This window comes from Mytilus galloprovincialis, chromosome 9, assembly GCF_965363235.1.
Source record: "Mytilus galloprovincialis chromosome 9, xbMytGall1.hap1.1, whole genome shotgun sequence".
Taxonomy (NCBI): domain Eukaryota; kingdom Metazoa; phylum Mollusca; class Bivalvia; order Mytilida; family Mytilidae; genus Mytilus; species Mytilus galloprovincialis.
In genome coordinates, this window is record NC_134846.1 from 86,989,654 (window position 1) to 87,014,060 (window position 24,407).

The 24,407-nt window shown below is 32.6% G+C and overlaps 2 protein-coding genes across 2 annotated transcripts; one reads left to right on the top strand and one right to left on the bottom strand.

The window, feature by feature from the left end:
- Nucleotides 1-916: 916 nt before the first annotated feature.
- On the top strand, nt 917-5,918 carry LOC143046253 (histone H2A.V). The gene is made up of 5 exons (XM_076219315.1): nt 917-1,035; nt 1,180-1,257; nt 1,397-1,510; nt 2,218-2,347; nt 5,524-5,918. Exons 1-5 carry the CDS (start codon nt 1,033-1,035, stop codon nt 5,580-5,582), a joined length of 384 nt encoding a protein of 127 aa, XP_076075430.1. The 5' UTR covers nt 917-1,032; the 3' UTR covers nt 5,583-5,918.
- Nucleotides 5,919-8,171: 2,253 nt separating this feature from the next.
- LOC143046252 (gastric triacylglycerol lipase-like) lies at nt 8,172-22,986 on the bottom strand. The gene is made up of 8 exons (XM_076219314.1): nt 22,757-22,986; nt 22,354-22,459; nt 21,395-21,602; nt 19,187-19,430; nt 18,669-18,824; nt 17,500-17,571; nt 8,913-8,984; nt 8,172-8,568 (listed from the first exon to the last, which is right to left on the bottom strand). The coding sequence occupies exons 1-8, from the start codon at nt 22,874-22,876 to the stop codon at nt 8,329-8,331; spliced, it is 1,218 nt and encodes a 405-aa protein (XP_076075429.1). The 5' UTR covers nt 22,877-22,986; the 3' UTR covers nt 8,172-8,328.
- Nucleotides 22,987-24,407: the final 1,421 nt, after the last annotated feature.

A 24,407-nucleotide genomic window follows, 5' to 3' on the forward strand; every position in this document is an offset into this window, starting at 1 on the left:
TTAATTCAAGCTGTTACAATCAGCTTTAATACTATAAAAGCTCTTAACAACATTATGTTTGCTTTAAATGAATGTTCAAATCATACATATCACTTATTCCAGCTACACTTGCAGTACTAATGTCCGTATCATTACTTTTCAAAATGAAACTAAACTTATCTTGTTCACTCATATTAACAAAAGATGGAACTATATCACTTAAATTACAAAAGAGTACATTTCTATTACGTTCTAATGCTTTACACTGAATGAGGAAATGGAACTCATCTTCAATTCCATCCTTACAAATTGGACAAATTCTCTGTTCTAAAGGTGTTCTAGTATATCTACCAACTTCTATTAGTAATTTACTATTACTAATTCTGATTTTTACCATTTTAGAAATAACACTTTTGTTAAGGTCCAGTAGAAGATATTTTTCTCATTCAAAATTATTTTTAACTTTGCGATATGTTCTTAGTTTATTACCATGACTATTACCATTATTAGAGTCACAAAAAAGAGCTTGTTTCCATTGTACATTGGAGTATGTACGCGGCGTTTCTAGTCCCCATACGGTTGCAGCTCTGGTTTGTTTTGTCCCTGTTTTCAAGTTTAGAAAAGTGAAGTTGCAAGACATTTTTTTTAAAGAAACTAGAAATTGCAGTGCCAGTTTTCATAAACGGTATATGTGTAATGCAAGAGCTATATGTTGATGCTCGTTTGTGAGTTTGTTTTGAAACGAATGTTTTTTTCGTGGCCTAATTGATGTTTAGACGTTTTAGTTATCTCCCTTAGTTCCTTGTTTTCCGGGTTCATTTTTACACCCGATGCTGAATGCATATGCATATCTTGCATTTCAGTACTTATAAGCTTAAGTGAGAATAATGGCTTTCTTGAGTGAAACTATACAAGAACAAAGAAATAGACAAATTATGTATTTTCCTTTTTGCAGGATTCGGTTGATCATTGGTTTATTCGATCACATGATATTGTAAAATTAAAGGTCGTGTGCAAAAGCGTCGGTTGACCCAGTAATCCTTTGAAGAAATTATGGTAAGAATCGACTAAAATCAGACATAATTTGTCCACATCAACACTTCTCACTTATGTAAAGTTATTCATAGGTATATGATGTACATTTTAGCTGTAGATTTCAGCACGATTCGCTTCTAAATTCGTTAATTTCTTGCGTTTTAGGCTGGCGGTAAAGCGGGAAAAGATTCAGGAAAGGCCAAGGCAAAAGCTGTTTCTCGTTCCCAGAGAGCGGGATTACAGGTAAGAAATTTGAAAGAATTTTGAATGAAACTTATCAAAGTGAATGATGAATTGGAAATATATTAACGATCAAAATCGTATGCAATTTATTATATTTTCTTTTATAATTCAAATAAATGTTTTTGTGGTTTATTTGCAGTTTCCTGTTGGTCGTATCCATCGTCATCTGAAGAACAGAACAACAAGTCATGGAAGAGTAGGAGCTACAGCAGCTGTTTACAGCGCTGCAATTCTCGAATACCTCACAGCTGAAGTAGGTTTAAATTAAAAACAAACAATACGAAAAATGCGGGACCAAGGAAACTAGAGAGGGGAGTTTAATACGAAAATGACTTTAAAATGTACAATCAAATTACAAATACAGACATATTGAAACCGGCACTTGTCTCAGAATTTGTTACCCTATATACCTTAATATAACAAAAGGTATCTAACTAAATTTTTTGAAAAATGTCACCCAGTCCCGAATTTCCGTTATTTTTCGATTTCTCTGTTGTCAAACCTACTTCAACTTATTATGCCGTAAATCGTAAATGATTTATCTACACAATGGTATATGACAAGACTACCATTGTTGTCGGGATCATTAGTAATTGGCCTCGGAAGTCGGTCAACATGATTTTTTTTGCATGCAGTAATTGAGTAGTTTTACAAGTTCCTTGTGTTTTGTCTGCTCTACCACTAAAGCAATAACATCAAAATCAAAACCCACATAAGCTATTTTTTTGGTTACAATTGTAGACTAAACATGATAAAGAAAAGCATAAAATTCAGTTTTCAGGGGTTTAATATCTTTCATGAATACAAGATTTGTATAGCAAAACTTTTCTAAGGTCCTTTTAAAAACTTGCTTGTGTAAGTCACTCCTTGTGAATGGAAATCAAAAGGAAAACCATAAATGTGTCTTATATAATTTGTACTGTGTATACAATTTTATAAATGAGTATTTTCTAATTAAAGGTACTTGAGTTGGCAGGTAATGCCAGTAAAGACTTGAAGGTAAAGCGTATCACACCTCGTCATTTACAGCTGGCTATCCGTGGAGATGAAGAATTGGATTCCCTAATCAAAGCTACTATTGCTGGTGGTGGTAAGTATTCTATAGATCATTATATCTTAGAAAAATGAAGCAGCATTTTATTCCTTAAAGATCATCAGAAATATATATTGAATTATCTCCCTTTCTACATTAAAAAAAATATTGAACCTTTTTTGATTTGTGTCTTTATATTTTGATAAATGGACTAATTTGTCTCTTCTTTAAACACAAATTTTCAAGTTAGTCTGTCTTAAAGGTAATAAATATTCACATGGCGATGATCATGCAGCTTTTAACATTGAAGAAAATTGACATCTTAAACCAAAAGTGATTGAATTGCAAACATCATTTAATAAATCAAATAACACAAAAAATAATAAAGTCATTGCAATAACACTTAAAAGTAAACTTAAGTGTTATGTTTACATTGTGAGAAATGAATACACTTCTCTTTCTGCAATACTTGTTAAAAGTTTTATCATTCGTCATATATTGAAATGTGGTTTGAAGAAATTAAGTAATAAAAATATATTGAAATTATGCTTAAAGTTTGAAAAGTGAGAGAAAGTATTGAAAAAAGTGCATGGCTAAGATTTTCAAGTATCCAGTATATATACTATATTAGAGAAGGAATAGGATTTGTCTCTCCTTCACCAGGTATAGAAGCTCAAGACTTTAAAAATTGATATTTGCCAGTTCTCTTTCTCTTCTTACTATACAGCCTTTCAAAACAAGAGCACAAATTTGTCAATGAATAAAACAGTCATTTAAAGCTATAAACCTTCAGATTTTCCTTCTTAAGGATGTTTGCTCCTCCATTTTTTTATTTTTTGCTAGATTTTCGGAATCCTCTGGTTTTTATACGACCGCAAAATTTGAAAAATTTTTCGTCGTATATTGCTATCACGTTGGCGTCGTCGTCGTCTTCGTCGTCGTCGTCCGAATACTTTTAGTTTTCGCACTCTAACTTTAGTAAAAGTGAATGGAAATCTATGAAATTTTAACACAAGGTTTATGACCACAAAAGGAAGGTTGGTATTGATTTTGGGAGTTTTGGTCCCAACATTTTAGGAATTAGGGGCCAAAAAGGGCCCAAATAAGCATTTTCTTGGTTTTCGCACTATAACTTTAGTTTAAGTTAATAGAAATCTATGAAATTTTGACACAAGGTTTATGACCACAAAAGAACGGTTGGGATTGATTTTGGGAGTTTTGGTTTCAACAGTTTAGGAATTAGGGGCCAAAAAAGGGCCCAAATAAGCATTATTCTTGGTTTTCGCACAATAACTTTAGTTTAAGTAAATAGAAATCAATGAAATTTAAACACAATGTTTATGACCACAAAAGGAAGGTTGGTATTGATTTTGGGAGTTTAGGTCCCAACAGTTTAGGAATTAGGGGCCAAAAAGGGACCCAAATAAGCATTTTTCTTGGTTTTCGCACCATAACGTTAGTATAAGTAAATAGAAATCTATGAAATTTAAACACAAGGTTTATGACCATAAAAGGAAGGTTGGTATTGATTTTGGGAGTTTTGGTCCCAACAGAATAAGGGGCCCAAAGGGTCCAAAATTAAACTTTGTTTGATTTCATCAAAATTGAATAATTGGGGTTCTTTGATATGCCGAATCTAACTGTCATGACTGTGTATGTAGATTCTTAACTTTTGGTCCCGTTTTCAAATTGGTCTACATTAAGGTCCAAAGGGTCCAAAATTAAACTTAGTTTGATTTTGACAAAAAATGAATCAGTTAGGTTCTTTGATATGCTGAATCTAAAAATGTACTTAGATCCTTGATTATTGGCCCAGTTTTCAAGTTGGTCCAAATCGGGGTCCAAAATTAAACTTTGTTTGATTTCATCAAAAATTGAATAAATGGGGTTCTTTGATATACCAAATCTAACTGTGTATGTAGATTCTTCATTTTTGGTCCTGTTTTCAAATTGGTCTACACTAAAGTCCAAAGGGTCCAAAATTAAACTTAGTCTGATTTTAACAAAAATTGAAATCTTGGGGTTCTTTGATATGCTGAATCCAAAAATGTACTTAGATTTTTTATTATGGGCCCAGTTTTCAAGTTGGTCCAAATCAGGATCTAAAATTATTATATTAAGTATTGTGCAATAGCAAGTCTTTTCAATTGCACAGTATTGCGCAATGGCAAGAAATATCTAATTGCACAATATTGTGAAATAGCAAATTTTTTTTTAATTAGAGTTATCTTTCTTTGTCCAGAATAGTAAGCAAGAAATATCTAATTGCAAAATATTGTGCAATAGCAAGATTTTTTTTTAATTGGAGTTATCTTTCTTTGTCCAGAATCAACTTAAATCTTTGTTATATACAATATACAATGTATATTCACTTTTTACTACCAACTGATAAATTAAAATAATCTTTACCATTCAGTGATAACAAGCAGTTTTTTTACATCTTCATATTTTATGATGTATTTAAATGAGTAGTTATTGTTGCAAACTCCATTAGAAATTTTAATTGAGATTAGTTTTGGAATAAGGGAAAGGGGGATGTGATTAAAAAAATTGGGTTCAATTTTTCTCATTTGAAATTTCATAAATAAAAAAGAAAATTTGTTCAAACATTTTTTTGAGAGGATTAATATTCAACAGCATAGTGAATTGCTCTAAGAGAAAACAAAAATTTTAAGTTCATTAGAACACATTCATTCTGTGTCAGAAACCTATGCTGTGTCAACTATTTAATCACAATCCAAATTTAGAGCTGAATCCAGCTTGAATGTTGTGTCCATACTTGCCCCAACCGTTCAGGGTTCAACCTCTGCGGTCGTATAAAGCTACGCCCTGCGGAGCATCTGGTATCCATGTATTGTCATTAAAAAATTTTGCCCACTAACCCCTACTTTTCTTTTCATAATTTTATTACATAAAGTTTAAAAAGCCATATTTCAAAATTTTATAAAATTCTTGTTATTTTTTCATAGTTTTTGAAACAAATAAGGTGCCAATGTTAAATATATGAAAAATCTAGAGAGAATTATTTTCCGCCAAATTTTCAATGGCTTATATCTCGAAAAATGAGCACACGGACCATCCATTTTTTTCTAATTTTTGAGTTTCTTTATTAATATACTATCAATTCATATTAGTCTTTTAAAAAGCTTGTTATTTTTTAACAGAGTAGCGAACATCCTTAATTTGAGTAGAGGTAGTAATCTTCTAATCATTTATTTTTTCTCTCTTTACAGGTGTCATTCCACATATTCACAAATCACTCATCGGCAAAAAGGGATCACAGAAGACATAGACTTCTTTAACCAGATCTTTTAATCTCTTTAAATGTTAGTGTATTCTTAGAAGATTTTTATGTTTGACAGCATATATTCATTATCACTGTTTGTTGAAGATCCATTGAACAGTTCATATTTGAGAAAATTGTTTTATTTTGGTTTTAATTTTCCCATATTCATGTTTGGATACATTTTAGCATTCATCTCGGACTCATTAATGTAATAAATGGAGAACAGTTGTTAATTCAATGTCTGTGTAAATGTTTGTTTTTAACCTGTGCAGCAAATATGAAAGGAATTTATAGCTCACAATAATACAAAAGTCAGTGTTGTAAATAAACTTGTAAGAGGAGTTCTTTGTGTTATTGTTTTATTATGTCTCTTTGATGAAGGGTGACATCAAAGTTAGTAGTATCTCTTGTTCTTTTAAAGCCTTTTCTGGTCCCAAACTTCCTTACATCTTTATTGCTACTACATGGCATCTGTTGAGGTCAACTTTAAAATTTTCAAAGATCTTCTACCAAGTTCAACCAATGGTTCCTGCCAACAACTTACATGGCCATTATAGTACAAATAGATGATCAATGGATTGTTGGTTTTTGATATGAATATAAGCAAATGTAAATGTAAGCAATTATAGGCAACTGTTTGGCCTTAAATAATGAGAGAGAAAAACATACTGTATAGTCGGCTTTAAAAGGCCTTGAACTTAAAAAATATGAAACAATTCAATTGAGAAAACTAATGGCCTTAATCACTGGGGTAAATGTGATCTCCGTAACTGCAGCTACGTATATCCAAAGATGGCGGACGATGTTTCTGGTCAATTTTTGTTTTGTTGATTTTGTAATAATAATGTATTATTCCTCAGTATTTTGTGTCTTCTCTAACGTATAACTAAATTCGAAACTGAAATATTTAAGTGTTTGTTTCATAATTCGACCGCTAAATGGAGAAAACAGCCATCTAAAATATCGTGATGATATGGGTAACTGAAGAAAAAAATTGTCAATGATATACGTAATTGGAAATATTATATCCATAACTGAATTTATTTCCAAACAATTCAATTATGTTTGACATGAAATAAATGTCTCCAGTTATTAAAAGTATAAATCCATAGCCAAAGTGGGGTGTCAGTTTTGCTCTGCGGCACGTCCGATTAGAATTGGGACGTTAAATCAGATGCCACATGTAGAGCGAATTCCGAACTCTTTGTACATTATTAACCCTTGTAACAACTCTGAAAGGTCCATAGATTGCATGTTGCAAAGACAAATTTCCGTCCCTATCAAATCTGCCATTCCTGTGGCAGTCCAATTTTTCGACCTTCATCTATGACAGCCTCTGATACAGGACTTATCTACTGTATCTATGTTTTTTTACTAACTTTTTTTTCGTTCTGAACATATACTTTTTTCGTTCTGAACATATACATAATAAAAAGAGAGGTGGTACGAGTGTCAATGAGACAAATCTCCACAAGAGACCAAATGACACAGAAATTAACGTTTGTGTCTCAACCATGAGCCATGTCTATACGGTATAGTCTGTAAAAGTCGGTTAAAGGCCCCGATAAGACAAATGTAACACAATTCAAGCAAGTCAACTAGTGGTCTTATTTAGGTATAAAAATAACGAAAAAAAAATATGTAACACAGCATGAAACGACAACCGCAGAATTGCAGACTCCTGATTTAGGCAAATGCAGAATGTGGCGAAGTAAACATGTTACCTGGCGTCCAACCCTTCTCTTTCCTGCGACAGTAGTGTAACACTAGTGTCAAGCTAACCTGCAATTCTCTTTATAAAAATCTATCCTGCAATTGTGTTTGGTAAACTACTTGAGCGACAATTTTATTTTTCTTTAAAATCATAATTTTTGGGATACGATTGCTTTCAAGCAATCTGTAGACTTGTACGATTGGCTCAGGGTGTCATTCCCTCACGTCAACCGTTTTATTCTAAACATTAAGGAACATTAAGGAACATTAAGCAGTATTTTAGTGTTTTATAAATTTAGAAACACGTCAGAGGGAATTCCCCGGATAAAAATGCGAGAGTTATTCCGATAAATCTATTTTTGTCATATAAGAACTGAAGTGAACCATAATAGGTAAATGTCCAATTTTTTTTTTTAAGTTCTTAGACCACATTCATTCTGTGTCAGAAACCTATTCTGTGTCAACTATATATTTAATCACAATCCAAATTCAGAGCTTGCTGTATCAAGCTTGAATGTTGTGTCCATACTTTCCCCAACTGTTCAGTGTTCGACCTCTGCGGTCGTATCAATCTGCGGCCTGCGGAGCATCTGGTTTCCAGTTGTTACCAGACTATTATATACATTTCCAAAATCCTTTTGCCTCCAGAAATTCCAATAATCAACGCCTAACAAAGGCGTTTATCAACATTCACTGTATACGCTTTTATTCTTTGGAGTTTCCCCCTCTAGAGTCCTAAGACCCTTAACAATTTATTAACAATTTATTACTTTCAATAGTTTAGTTGAAGATATATAACGTAAATATATCTTTTTCATTCAAGGTGTTACATATAATTGTCGAAGAAATTGTAAAATACAATCAATCAAGAAAAAGAGTACAAGCATTATCAAATATCTTTATTAAGGTATATAAAATTGTGGGTGTTTTTTCAGAGACAAGTGCCCGTGCTATTCAGAATGACCGAACACTTGCCATGATCACCTGCTTGTACTTATCCTATATATAGCGGTTCTAATAACAGCATGACCAGAAGAGGTTAAAGGTTTTCCCGAGACAAAATTGTTAAGACAATGTCATCATAGCATTGTCTTTTGGCTCCAGTGGCCCAAATGAAATCTAGATGTTCATACGTGGTAATGTTGATATGGCGATAGATATTGGGGAGCTGTTGTAGTAAGAGCTTGACGTCGGTGGGATCAGCGATTATATCATTTCCACCAGAATACAGCGAGACGTTGTTCTTCATTAAACTAGCATCATACAACGGAGGTGTTGTCTGAAATAAAAAGTGTGAAAGCTATTCTGAATCTTCAGGATGGCAATAGTTCAATATAAAGGAACGAAACCAGAATTAAGAAAAAAAATAAGGTAGACATGGTGTACTTTTGTTTGCTGGTAGTTAAAATACCTCAAATACTCGGAACTAGCTTTTATTGTTTTTAATAAAAATAAAAACGTATTACGAATGCGTGCTACTTATATTCAATGGAAGTGAACTAACAACTGTGCTAATACCGAACCATACGCTATCATAATAGACTTATAGCTATATCATCCTATTTCAAAGAGATCAAAGACATTTTCAGGCCAAATAATAAGTGTTTTTCAATATCGCCCTACCTGATTATAATGTCCCATGTTAGCTGCTGGTGAACCATAATCAAACATCTGAAATTTGCCGCTCAAAACAGCCTGAAAATTAGACAACGGTGTATTTTTAATTATTTTTTTGCAAATTTAAAATCTCATAAATTGTAACACATGCACTCGTCTCAGAATTTTTTCCCCTAGTATACCTTTTTTATCGCTATTTTGTGCATTTTTCCTTTGATCTTTTTTTGTCACAATTTTTCAGATGGAAAATTATCGCTAGAAACTAAGCAGGCACGTGGCGTTGCTAACGAAATTGACATGAAATTGACAACGTCGTCATAGGTAAAATAGCGATAAACAGATTACCAATGTTGGTCATCTCAACTCGATTGCCTTTCTCGCTTTCGCCGTCCCGGCTCATGCGAGAAAATCAATCTCTTTGAGATGATCAACGATAATCTATAAATATAACACGTGTTCTAATCAATTCCAACATGTGCGTTGCTGCTTATTCAGAATCTGAGCTAAAACTATAAAAATTGTAAGTAAGTAAGTAAGTAATTTTTATTGGTTTGAAATCCAAAATTACAGGATTGATACCAAGACAATACAAAACATACAAACATATATATCATAATTACTAGTATATCATATATATAAAAATTGTAGAACTAGATGCTCCCATGAAGCTGAAGTGAATTACTTAGGTGGTAAGATGGTAAACATATCATATCTAAGCTTCTTGTGCAATATTTGTTTTCGGAGAAAATGAATTGCAATGTATTTTCAAAGTAGGAACAAATAAATCAATATACAGTTTTCGAGTACATTAAAAATGAAATCAAGACTGGTGAACCGGGTCGAATTATACTTGATACCGAAGTCAAATTTATATACACAAAAAAAACAGAATGATAAAGATGTGCCAATCTTTCAACATTCTCCTCCCTCCTCAAATCATGGACACATTCACACAAGATACATGAGTCGGCATGCAACTGGATGCCTATTCCATGGCAACAACACTACCAGGGAATTCACAACCGAATACCTTCGGAATACAGTGTAAATTATATCAATCAAGTTACATTGAACCGTTCAGCTAGAGTAAGGAGACACAATCTCAAAAACGATTACACTCCGGAAAAAGACATATTATCTATACGCAAACGACGGAAACGAGAACTTAAATCGAGTTCTACAAAACGGAGAGACATGCAACGACTTCATCGCTTTAAAGAGAGAAAACATTTTGTGTCAGTTTTACCTTTCAACGAAATTAGTAACAATGAGCTTAGAAACGTTTATCCCTCGAAATTTTACCAGACCTTGGAAATTCAAAGGATCAAACAAGAAAATATCAACCTAAAACAACTGATTAAAGACTAGAAAAAGGATTCAGACATGAAAGACTTGGAAGTAAAACGAATTACGAATGAGCTGCAGCAGCATAAAGATATCGTAAATTAATACAAAGTTTATGCTTCGGACATGAACAAATTTACTTCCAGCTTACAGGAACAAAATCAAGAACTATTTTTATCTTCGGAACATTCTCCATACCTAAACCAGCAGATTCAAAATGAACTAGAAACTTTAAAAATTGAACTTAATGATTCAAATCGTATGAAAAACTATTGGGAAGATCAAACACACATAAATTTTAGGGAATGCAATGAAAAGTACGCTGAAATAGATGGATTAGAACAACAAATTAAACAATTGCAGAGTGATAATTTTGAATTGGTCAATACTATAAGGGAAATCGAAAACACCAATATCAGACGGTATTACAACAGCAAAGACACACCAATCACAGAACTTTTTACAAAAGAAACAGACAATCTCGGCGATATTGAACCTTTTGTTATTAATTGTTGTTTGACCTTCAATTCAATGCTGTTGTGTTTTTTTGTGTTTTTTTAATTCGGGACGAATTTTCTTAAAAAAGGGAATAGTTGTCACACATTACTTTGGTACTAAATTTTATATTTCAAACTGTCTAATTATATTGACTTCTTTTGTGTACATTTCGTATGCAGCAGGCATATTTAATTTATTCAATGCTAATAATGATCTCAAAATTCGCTATGAATTCACATGTCCGAAATATTTTTTTACATCTGAAAGATGTAAGATTATAAATTTCTATTTGTCAGTAACCTTTTAAACTCTAAGCTAATGTAAATATTTTACAAGTTCGTTATGTAACTTTTTATTCGGTCATATCAAATACACACATAATTCAATTGATTGATGGATTGATCACCTATCGTAATTCTCTTTGATAAATTAAATCACTTTATTATATAATTTCTGTTTACAACATGACCCCAAACAAACTGTGTTGTTATAGCAACTTTATTTGGTATTTAAAGAAAGATAAATTTATATTCAGGGACTCCGTTTGGATATGCCAACGAGAGCACATGAACTGCGTTCGGATTTTCCATCGCATTCATATACATTGTTTTTGGTTTAAATTAACTAAGTTGTAATACTGATACTTTATATTTGGACTTTATTAAATGAATTTGGACTTTACCAATTTGTTTATGTTTACTGTATTGAACTGCCGACTTGTGTGTGAAAAAAGAGCTAGTACCCCACATTGTGAATCGTTCCCAAAGACGGAATCCCACTCGAAGCCATTTGGCAATATTTATTTGGAAAGATACAAAATCTTTCTTCATAAATGTCTGTGTCATTTTGGTCTCTTGTGGACAGTTGTCTCATTGGCACTCATACCACATCTTCTTTTTTATATTCATATGCATATACTTTTTTCTATATATGCACATACTTATTCTACATATGAATGTACAAATGTAGTTCTGCATGTGAATACTTTTCTCAGTATATATGAACTTAGTTTTTCAACGTGAGAATTACAATTCATATTATGTTTTTCGGTTGTTTTTTTTTCAAACTGAACTAAGGGTTCCAATATCATAAAAAGAATGTATAATTCTTAATGATGTATGTTTTCAATTAAGCAACTTTTGAAATCATTTTTACATGAATGCAATATTATTTTGGTATGTATGATGGTATGGCGCTGTTGTCTTCATCTATAGTCACTTGGTTTTCATGTCAAAACGTTGAAGGAGTCGATTTATAAAAAAAAGTAGATGTGATATGATTACCAATGAGACAACTGTCCACAAGAGACCAAAATGACACATTCATTCACAACTATAGGTCACCGTATTTGTTTGTATTAAATTTTAACACAACGGTTATTACCACTAACGGGTCAAACGTTGTAAAAATGCATTCTTATAAAACTTAATTTAAATTGCCATTTTCTTTTGCAATTTTAATGGGTTTTCAAAGTATTCAGTATAGTCTAAGATCTCAAAATGTGAATTGTTTTCTATTATTATGATGTTATAGAAAGGACCAAAGACAGGGGAATTATTTTTTTGTTTATGCCCTGCCGATAGGCGTATGGGGCATTATACATGTTTACCCTTGATCGTCCGTTTTACCGTCTGTCCTTCCATCTTTCCATTTTATTTTGCTGCAATCTAATTCAACTTTGCATCTACTTAATTTGATAAACCTCATACACAAAGGTAAAAACTATAAAACGCAAAATGTCACCTGCCTTACTACAGTTCTTCTCCTTTATAACTAGGAAAATTTCATTTCTTATTTTGTTTGTATTTGTACTCTCACCTTAATCCCAAAATGCTGAAAATGAAGACGCAAAACAAGAAATGCAGAGTAAATCAGACAAATCATAATGCAGCACTGCAGCACGTCATATCATATTTGATATTCACACCTTTTAAAAGCTTTTCAATACGTATACATTTTATCTTTTCGGCGTCGGCGTTGGCTTTGCAATGTATTAGTTCGTGATTAGGTCTAGTTTATGTTGAACCACAAGTGGTGGTTCAATGATATGTTGTATGCAGTTGTATAAGTATTTGAACATCTCATTTCCATAGATAATATTTGGCCCTGTCCCCTCAGTAATTGTCTATTGACTTTGAAAATTCATTGGCATTTGTAAGTCATATTTCTATGGAGGTTATAAAGCCCACCCCCTCATCATGGTTCATTGACATTGAAACTTTTACATAGTTTACAAGTTTATGTTTGTTTAAGGATGTATTCTTCTGACGTTTCAGTCTCGTTCAGTCTCGTTGAAATCTCGTTCTTGAATTATTTCCAAAACATGTCATACAAGTGGAAAATATCAATGAATTTTAAAAATATTATAATCAATTATAACTCTGTGAAAAAATTGTGTATTTACAATGAACGGTTTTTGAGTAATCCAGTTTTCAAATTTTACGACCAATCAAGTCATTATTTTTAGCCAAAATTTTCAGAAAATGGGTGAGGGATACAAAAAATGATTTTACGAGAATCATGTACATCCCATATCATTTTGGTCTTTTCCAATTTCTTAGATATGTATTTTTCAATCATTTATAACAAAAAAAGTTGAAATAACTTGCATTTTTTTTCTTAAAACTGAGAAAAATCACAAAAATAGACAATTGGCACCATGGTAAATTTTACACAAAAAAGCGTCAAAATATGATAAAACTTTCTTACATTAACACCTACCTACTGTTTTTCTAAGTAAAATTTATTCAGATTAGTCCACTTCATCTTTTTAGAAAGTATGAAAAAAAGTTTAATTGTGGAACTGTGATTTTTTTCACGATAATAGCCCAAAAATAGGTAAAAATCGATGAAAAATGGGAAAATCATCAAAATTGGGCATTTTCAAAGGGCCGTAGCAAAAAAAGAAGTGCACCACCATATGACTTTTTCTTCACCAATTATTTTGTTACAGTCTTATACATCCAAAAAACAGGTTAAGAAAAAAAGTTTAATTCTAGAAATTTTTGGCTCCTCAGAGGTGTACATCCTTAAAGGGAACGACTTATGATAAATCCATGGTATTTTGTATGTAGTTGTATATTGGCAGTCAGGATTCTACTTCGGCAAAATTATCTCCCCATTACGCCAGTTTATTTTCACAATCGTAGAAATGGAAGCCATTGTAGGGATGACGCGCTGCCAATTTTGCTCTTTGAAACCGATAAATTTAGCCACATTGCACCATTACGATCCTTATATGTCAGTTGTATTTTAAAAGACAAATGTATCAACTAGCTTATGATCATCAGTTAATGATCTTGTCTGCATTGATTCAACTTAAAACTATTGTCTGATCGGTTGTCAGGTGGAATTTTCGAAAATTTATAAACATTTAAAAAAAATGCTAATTTAATATTTCGTGGAAGGGCAGACTAGATTTTTTTTAGTGGTTGAAGACTATAAACCCTAGTTATCACACACACAAAATTATAATTTTTCGGAGATATACATTTTCATCATCCATCTTGAAAGACTGTCGTCAAGTACTTTTAGTAAAAAAAAATAGCTATTCGAACACACCTACTCTGTTTTTGTGATTCTTAGGGACATCAAAAGATCGATGTAGGATAAAAAAAACTTAAATCAAATAGTTTGGGGGTGGGGGGGGGGGGGGGGAGGGTCAACATGGCTGCAAGTTTTGTTAATCCAAAATCGATTTTACATATATCCATATAGGAAAATCAATTTTTCCCAAATTAAGTAAAGAAAGGGGGGGGGGGGGGGTGTCAGTGACAAAACTATGTGAATTAAGTTTTTTATCCTACATTGAACTTTTGATGTCGTCCCTTAGATAGGTATTTCACTTGACCCATAAATTGCATCTGTTGGTACTGTGATTTTTCTTATGTTGTAAAGTCAACCTGTAGCTTTGATATATTAAAATGATAGAATCTGAAGCGAGACGATGTATGAAATATTCTTGCTTTGTACGATATCAAGAAAAAATATTCAACTTGAACACGCCCTAACATTAAAAGGTGCACTCGATTTTCTCCTTTCGATTCTATTGTTACTCATTTTTTGGAATTTTTTCTTGAGTCACATAATGGAAGGGCAGACGCGAAAGTTACTGAACTGATAGATTGATATGGTTTCCGTCCGTGGTAAAAAAAAAATTTAAAATCGGAGGTTATGCATTTTTTCGTCCAACTTGAAAGATACCCATACCGTCGACTTGATATCTAATTGTTCTGCTTAACTATGTTCTAGATAAATTGAAAACTTATGCAAAGTTGTTTTTAAAATAAAACACTTCGTAATTGAGAAGAAAATTGTCATTTTATTTGTTTCTATTAACTTTTAAAATTTTTGTCACTAAAGTAAACATTACAGTACACATTTATCACCTTTTCTAACAAAGAGCTTCGATTCTTTTGTTCTATTTCAACCGAGTTTCCGACTGTGTAGGGATGACGCGCTGCCAATTTTGCTCTTGGAAACCGATAAATTTATACACATTGCACCATTACGATCCTTATATGTCAGTTGTATTTCAAAAGACAAATGTATCAACTAGCTGATGAGCATCAGTTAATGATCGTGTCTGCATTGATTCAACTTTAAACTATTGTCTGATCGGTTGTCAGGTGGAATTTTTGAAAATTCATTAACATTTAAAAAAAAATCAAATTAAATATTTCTTGGAAGGGCAGACTAGATATTTTTAGTGGTTGAAGATTTTAAACCCTAGTTATCACACACCAAAAATTATAATTTTTCAAAGATATACATTTTCATCATTCAACTTGAAAGACTGTCGCCAAGTACTTTTAGTAAAAAAAAATAGCTATTCGAACCCACCTTCTTTGTTTTTGTGTTTCATTAGATAGGTATTTCACTTGACCCATATATTGCATCTTTTAGTACTGTGGTTTTTTTATGTTATAAAGTCAACCTGTAGCTTTGATATATAAAAATGATAGAATCTGAAGCGAGACTATGTATGAAATATTCTTGCTTTGTACGATATCAAGACAAAATATTCAACTCAAACACGCCCTTACATAAAAAGGTGCACTTGGTTTCTCCTTTCGATACTATTGTTACTCATTTTTTGGAATTTTTTCTTGAGTCACATAATGGAAGGACAGACACGAAAGTTACTGAACTGATAGATTGATATGGTTTCCGTCCGTGGTAAAAAATTTTAAAAATCGGAGGTTATGCATTTTTTCATCCAACTTGAAAGATACCCATGCCGTCGACTTGATATCTAATTGTTCTGCTTAACTATGTACTAGATAAATTGAAAAGTTATGCAAATGGTGTTTTTTAAAATAAAACACTTCGTAATTGAGAAGAAAATTGTCATTTTATTTGTTTCTATCAACTTTTAAAATTTTTGTCACTATAGTAAACATTACAGTACACATTTATCGCCTTTTCTAACAAAGAGCTTCGATTCTTTTGTTCTATTTCAACCGGGTTTCCGACTGTGTAGGGATGACGCGCTGCCAATTTTGCTCTTGGACACCGATAAATTTATACACATTGCACCATTACGATCCTTATATGTCAGTTGTATTTTAAAAGACAAATGTACCAACTAGCTAACCAGTTAATGATCGTGTCTGCATTGATTCAACTTAAAACTATTGTCTGATCGGTTGTCAGGTGGAATTTTCGAAAATTCATTAACATTTAAAAAAAAATCTAATTTAATATTTCGTGGAAGGGCAGACTAGATTTGTTCAGTGGATGAAGATTTTAAACCCTAGTTATCATACACAAAAAATTATAATTTTTCGAAGATATGCATTTTCATCATCCAACTTGAAAGACTGTCGTCAAGTACTTTTAGTAAAAAAAAAAATAGCTATTCGAACACACCTACTCTGTTTTTGTGATTCATTAGATAGGCATTTCACTTGACCCATATGTTTCATCTTTTAGTACTGTTTTTTTTTTTCTTTTATATAAAGTCAACCTGTAGCTTTGATATATAAAAATGATAGAATCTGAAGCGATACTATGTATGAAATATTCTTGCTTTGTACGATATTAAGACAAAATATTCAACTCTAACACGTCCGTCCGTGGTAATTTTTTTTAAACCGGAGGTTATGCATTTTCTACATCCAATTTGAAAGATACCCATGTCGTCGACTTGATATCTAATTGTTCTGCTTAACTATGTACTAGATAAATTGAAAAGTTATGCAAACGGTGTTTTTTTTTAAAATAAAACACTTCGTAATTGAAAAGAAAATTGTCATTTTATTTGTTTCTATTAACTTTTAAAATTTTTGTCACTATAGTAAACATTACAGAGAGCATTTATCACCTTCTCTAACAAAGAGCTTCGATTCTTTTGTTCTATTTCAACCGGGTTTCCGACTGTGAAGGAGGCATACATTTATAATCATTTTATTCGAATTACAATTTAGAAAGTTTCAATACCACTGCAGTGGCGGATCCAGGGGGGGGGGGGGGTTCCGGGGGTGCGCACCCCCCCTTTATTTTTGCCGATCAATGCATTTGTATCGGGACATATGTTTTGCACCCCCCCCTGCACCCCCCACCCCCTTTCCCCTGGGTTAGCACCCCCCCCTTTCGAAAATTCCTGCATCCGCCCCTGCACTGTTAAATTCGAATTAATGCATCCACATAAAAATTTACCTAATGAAGAAAAAATTTAGCTGAGCACAATGTAGAAAATTTACTAGAGCATAATGTAGAAAATTTACTAGACATAATGTAGAAAATTTACCTGAGCATAATGTAGGAAATTTTTAACTGATGTACCAGCAGGGTGTTCCTCTACGTAGACGGGGATTCTTGTCTGAAAAGTAAAACAGAAATCAGAAAAAACTTATATATCATATTTGTATATATTTTGTGATCTCTTAATTGTACTTCAAAAGGCCACAATAATAAGTGTATTAAAAATCTACAACATTTAATTCATTTTAGTATAATTTAATTTTGGATGTAACGCGTCTTCTGATTGGCTGACGTTATTTTGTTATGAGCCCAGACATAATTTAGTCATGTGACCGTGACGTCATCAACGTTTTTCATGGTTTTCTACGTTTTAAAATGGAATTTAGAATTAAATTATAAGAAATGACTGTAATATTTTTTCTGTCTATTCAAAATAACATAAAAAATGTGGTGCACACTGTTAAATAACCCGCTACGCGCGTTATTCAGTGTGCACCAATTTTTTTATGTTTTATGTTATTTAAGAAATAACTGTATTGTATTTGAAGCTTTAAGGACGTCCATCGGTAGTTTTACTGTCGCAAATTTAGTTTACCTGGCGACGCGGAGCGGAGACAGGTAAACGGGTATTTGCGACAGTAAAACTACCGATGGACGTCCGCAAAGCTTCAAATACAATACAGTTATCTCTATTCTAATGCAAAACAAGTTCATAATTAAATTTCAATCATAATTTCAGTGTAAAATCTTCATTAAAGAAAATTCCGCGAAAAGATGTTATCTTCTTTGGTCCCTACACTACGTGACGTCATAGGTATGCTTCCAGCGTCAAACATAAACAACGGGCTTTTTCTGGCTTCTGTGCCGCTTCAGAATGTAATAAAATTTGATAAAAAGAAGATTTTTAGGCGCAAGAAGTGAGTTTATTGTTTATTATTGTAGAAATAACATGTCAATACATTCCGAAATTCAAAATGTCGGCTTCCTTAGTTACAGACAAGGAGATGGAGAATTTTACGCTTGCTGTCATCCAATCAGAACAATTGTTACAAAATAATTGCATTAGAATTCTTCATAGACAGAAAAAATATTACAGTCATTCCTTAAGAAGAAAAAAAAACATCTCTTTTTATTTTAATATTCATATTAGAAAATAGAAGGCATATATAAAAAAAGATATAAATATAGAATGATGATGCAGTATCTCTATCTTACCCGATTAATTTCTGCTGAGTTATACCCAGCAAGTAAGAAAATTAAGTTTTCACAAACAATACTGCCATAATCATTTCCACAGAACTCGCGTGCATTCGAGCTAATAAAGTCGGAGGATGGCAGAAATTCACCTTTGCCAAACAGCTGGAAAATTGTCTACAAAAGTGTATAAAAGATAAAAAAAAAATATTCACAACGACTGTGCATAATAAACATATATATATATAACTGTATTTTATATAAGGTTTAAGAAAAATTAGAAATGTTTCTTTTTAAAATGTTTGTTTTATCTGCTAATCATATTGCTGAAAGTCATTAATACCGAAAGTATACATTATACCAAGAGTTTATCTGTTTTATATGTTTTTCTAGAAATTATTTTCCTGTTTGAACTGACTTAGGTGATTTTGCTGAGATTTGTGATGTTGCTTGTCGACTGTGATTTAAGTATGCAAAACTATCTATTATTCAATATTTTCCCAGCGTTTGCAAGTCATGATAGTTTCCAAGAGACTTACATCTATATATTGGGCATACGGAGCCACTGCCTTGAAAGGTCCAGTTGCATTTCCCATTGTAGCTACCGGTGCTAGAGCAAAGAAATGTTTTATTTGACCAGCTAGTGATTGATTTCGTCCTAATTCAGCAAATATAATCTCCGTCCCTTGAGAATGACCAGCATAATATATCTGACTGCTATTGGTCGTTTTCACTATGTAGTCTACTGTGGAAGGTAGATCGTATTTTGCCATTTCGTCCCATCTACAAAATTCAAATCACTATTTGTATGAAAATGAAAACATAAGTGTAGTTCGAATAATTTTTTTTTATTCGTGATTTTCCGACCTTTATCGGAGTATTTTTGCAAAGAAAACAAAATAAATGTCCTTGTCGGATGAAAATGTAAATTGTATATAAAAAATAGTAGGAAGTAAATAGAATAGAAAATGGAAACGGAGGATGTGTCAATTACAAGAGCCCAAGGCCACCAATTGGTTTTCAAAGCTAAGAGAAATCGCGCACCAGGAGGCGGTCTTCGACTGGCCCCTAAACAATAGTGTAAACTAGACGCCAGACTATATATATATATATATAAATATTATTAATTCGTATATTTTAACTAATTTGATTCGTTCAGGGATAGTCACATGTTAAACTATATTTTCGAAGGTAGAGAGAAAACGGCGGATAGCAAAAAGCATATCGCACAGCAAAAAGCATATTGCACGGTTATTTTTAGAATATCTAAAAACCGATATACTTTGTGGTGTCATGATATTATACAAATACAGCCTTTGTATGAGGTCGATACAAGGATATATTGACCTGAAAGAAGTATATTGACTGAGGACGAAGTCCGAGGTCGATATACTTCTTTGGGTCGATATATCCTGTATTGACCTCATACAAAGGCTATATTTGATATATTATTAATTTCCGACCATGTTTGTATCAAAATCGTCATTTAGGTTTGTTGGAACTTTATAGATATTACATTGTCTCCTTGACAATAACAACATATTAGTTGTTATTTCATTTACTTTTTTTTGACATCTTATGCATTTGAAGATTTTTTTTTTCGTCAAATAATCGATCACAGATATCATTTGTTTCCAAACGTTAAACAACATCCTGAAATTCATTACATGACGTCACAAAGTATATCGGTTTTTAGATATTCTAAAAATAACCGTGCAATATGCTTTTTACCGGTCAATATGCTTTTTGCTATCCGCCGTTTTCTCTCTACCTTCGAAAATATAGTTTAACATGTGACTATCTCTAAACGAATCAAATTTGATAAAATATACGAATTAATAATATTTCATGATATTGTTAAAAGTTTTATAAAGAAAAATATGATCAATTATTTAAAGAAAAAAATCTTCAAATATATAAGATATATATATATATATATTTATATAAAAAGGAAATGAAATAACAACTAATATGTTGTTATTGTCTAGGAGACAATATGATATCTATAAAATTCCAATAAAATCAAATGACGATTTTGATACAAATATGGTCGGAAATTAATAATATAACAATTATAGCCTGTATATGAGGTCAATACAGGATATATCGACCCAAAGAAGTATATCGACCTCGGACTTCGTCCTCAGTCAATATACTTCTTTCAGGCCAATATATAGACAATAACTGTTTAGTGTCTTTAAATATCAGCTGTATTTGTACAATGCTAGGAAACACGGTGTATGCGAGCTTTTAGCGAGCTATTTCTGCTATTTCATCTGTTTCGAGCCGAGTACAAATACAGCTGATATTTAAAGACACTAAACAGTTATTGTCTTTATCCTGCAATTAATTCAGAATATTATTTGTGTTTTGAAAGACACAAAACACATGTTTTGCATTTATTTTCGATTTGAAATCCCTTGAGACCCGTGTAGTGGGCGGAACTTTTAAGCAATATTTGTATAGTATACAGATACATCATAGCGATATCTGTAGGTCTGTATCTGTATAGTAGAACACCCAATTGTAGGATAAATCCTTGTATCGACCTCATACAAAGGCTATAATTGTATAATATTCCGAAACATACAAATGAACCAAATTTACAAAAAAAAAATTCAAATAGATTGTCACTGTGCACGGTTTGAACTTTCCAAGATAGAATGAATCGGGGATGATAGAATAGGGTCCAGAAAAGTAGTTTTTGCTAGATATATTTGCTTGTCGATTTTGTCACCCAAACTTACGTAAAGTCCCAGAATTTTTCATCTGTAGTTTTCAATGTTTTATGTCGTTTTGAGTATGTGTTTCCCCTACTGTTTCCCATCCAGACATCCATGCCTCTGTCAGCTAAGATAAAACCGAGACTCTGGTTGGCTAGATTTTCCACCCAGCATGCTGAACAGGACAACAGTCCATGTTGAAGCAAAATTACAGGTCTACTCGTGTTCATTCCTGAAAAGAGAGAATTTCATTGGAAACACCTATATATACAGTCTATGAATTAATTTGCGTTGTGTGTATGAACACAAACAAGAGCAAACAAGATAGATATTTTTTAGAATATTTGTATTCACCTAATTAGGGCCCCATGAGGGCATATAGCACAGAAAGAAGGCGATATGTATTCACCTAATTAGGGCCCCATGAGGGCATATAGCACAGAAAGAAGGCGATATGTATTCACCTAATTAGGGCCCCATGAGGGCATATAGCACAGAAAGAAGGCGATATGTATTCACCTAATTAGGGCCCCATGAGGGCATATAGCACAGAAAGAAGGCGATATGTATTCACCTAATTAGGGCCCCATGAGGGCATATAGCACAGAAAGAAGGCGATATGTATTCACCTAATTAGGGCCCCATGAGGGCATATAGCACAGAAAGAAGGCGATATGTATTCACCTAATTAGGGCCCCATGAGGGCATATAGCACAGAAAGAAGGCGATATGTATTCACCTAATTAGGGCCCCATGAGGGCATATAGCACAGAAAGAAGGCGATATGTATTCACCTAATTAGGGCCCCATGAGGGCATATAGCACAGAAAGAAGGCGATATGTATTCACCAAATTAGGGCCCCATGAGGGCATATAGCACAGAAAGAAGGCGATATGATATGCACGAAATAAGGAAAATCGTTGATTCAGTGCTCGTTTGGGACAATATGGTTAACTCTAAACCGTTAACTGCAAACGTATACCTTGTTTATGTTTTGGAGGAATCCTGTGTAAACCAAGAATGTATCCGTCTGCTGTCTCCAATAAATGTTCTTCGAACGGATATCCTTTGCTTGTTATCAGCTGTGACTAAAACAAGATATTATTAAATGTTAACTTAGAAGAAGTTTAATCTGCGATACAAAGAAATACAATTATATGAATAAAACAAATTATTTAATGAGTATTTCCCCTTTTAACGTGCTCTTTTGAATTAAGCTTCGCTAGAAAGGCCGATCAAAGGTCATCATTTACCTATTTACATGCCATCTATTTGAAAAATGATGTGTGCGTAACAAGCAATCGCGTTCAAACGGTCATCTTCATCGTAAAATACAGTATTTCTTATTTTCCAATAATTTTGTTCTAAAATGTTGGAGTACTTACCACGTTTCTATATGCATCTGGGTCTATCTTCTGTCCAGAGACTATTCCATTGGTGTAAAGTGCAGTTGCAATAATCAAAGAAAAGGTGCAAGAGAGTAAACTTTCTGCAATATGCGTCATTTTATATACTGAAGACAAAATGAAGTAACAAAATCTCTTATGTTGCAACTTTTACCATTTTAATATGAGTATTATCCATAGTAGATTTTCATTGGATGACAGTTACCATAATCTTAGTTACAACAGTGACCTTCACTTATCATGGAGTGATTGTATTAAATTGTCTTACACCAATACACTTAATAATGGTTGTATTTCAATATAGGTCGGTATGGACTATTCAATGAATCTCTTTTGAGTATGGACGAAAATTGAATAAACATAAATCCATGATATTTCAAAATTGTTAGACAAATAAATATAAAAAATATTATATCAGTTTATGGAGGTGTTGCGTCCAATCCACCTTCTTGTATTAACCTTCACCATGAACGTTCATATTAAATATTTGAAAGCGAAAGCTTCATGTGAATATTGGAGGAGCTATACGACAGAAAGGGGCATAATGAAAAAGTCAAACCATCTTGGATAACTTTTGAAGTAGAAACCTACATGTTTCAAATAACTTCTTAATTTCATAACAGCACATTTTTAAATTTTAAGTCGTTAAGATTTATAGAGTTAACGAATATCTTAAAAACAGAATCAAATGTCACAATATTATTCATATCAAAGTAAAATTATTTGTCGACCGCAGAAATCATTCAATTTAAAGTTGTTAAGTTCAATTCCTTATCAATTTTCCCATAAGGCCAAGTTGATGAATCCTTAGATATAATACTGATCAGTATTAAAAGCTTTTCGCTGGGTCTAGTCAGATGAAGCACTGAGAATGTACATTTCTTATCCATGCTCATTGATTCTTACTCCAAACTGCCAATGCCTTTTATTTCTTTGTATACGGTATTTATTTTTGTGCCGATATTAGTCATAATATTCGTTAAATAACGATTAGTTGAGTTGTTTTCTACAAAATTTCCAAGTCCTGAATCGTCTCTGGCCAAAAGTAATGCTGGGTGAAAAATAATGTTAAAGATATGCAACATTGTATAGTAAGGCTTCAAACTATACATATTTTTAAAAATCTTTCTCATACCCTATGGAAGATGCTGAATTTCAGACAAATGTTCAATTCTTTCTCGTGCCCTGTGAAAGATGCTGGAATTTCAGACACTTTTTTTAAATCTTTCTCATACCCTATTGAAGATGCTGTAATTCCTAACAAAATTTTATTCATTTGTCATGACCTATGGAAGACGCTTAAATTCCAGACAAGTTTTTTACTCTTTTTCTTACCTTATGAGAGATGCTGGAATTCCTAACAATTTTTGTATTCTTCTCATACACTATGGGAATGCTGGAATACCAGACACATTTTTAATTCTTTCTCATACTGAAGGAAGATGCTGGAATTCCAGACACTTTTTGAATTCTTTCTCATACCCTATAGAAGTTGCTGTAATTCCAGACAAATTTTGATTTTTTTCTCATACCCTATTGAAGATGCTGTAATTCCAGACAAATTTTAAGTTGTTTGTCATACCCTATGGAAGACGCTGAAATTCCAGACAAATTTTTAACTCTTTTTCTT

Bases quoted from the DNA above. Each gene is read 5' to 3' on its own strand.
- LOC143046252 (XM_076219314.1), bottom strand. From the start codon at position 22,876: ATGACGCATATTGCAGAAAGTTTACTCTCTTGCACCTTTTCTTTGATT. The intron at 22,460-22,756 runs GTAAGTACTCCA...ATCTTGTTTTAG, and splicing joins CAGATGCATATAGAAACGTG to TCACAGCTGATAACAAGCAA. The intron at 8,985-17,499 runs GTAAATTTTCTA...TCTAATTTTCAG, and splicing joins ATTTCCTACATTATGCTCAG to GCTGTTTTGAGCGGCAAATT.
- LOC143046253 (XM_076219315.1), top strand. The intron at 1,511-2,217 runs GTAGGTTTAAAT...TTCTAATTAAAG, and splicing joins TCGAATACCTCACAGCTGAA to GTACTTGAGTTGGCAGGTAA. The intron at 2,348-5,523 runs GTAAGTATTCTA...CTCTCTTTACAG, and splicing joins AGCTACTATTGCTGGTGGTG to GTGTCATTCCACATATTCAC.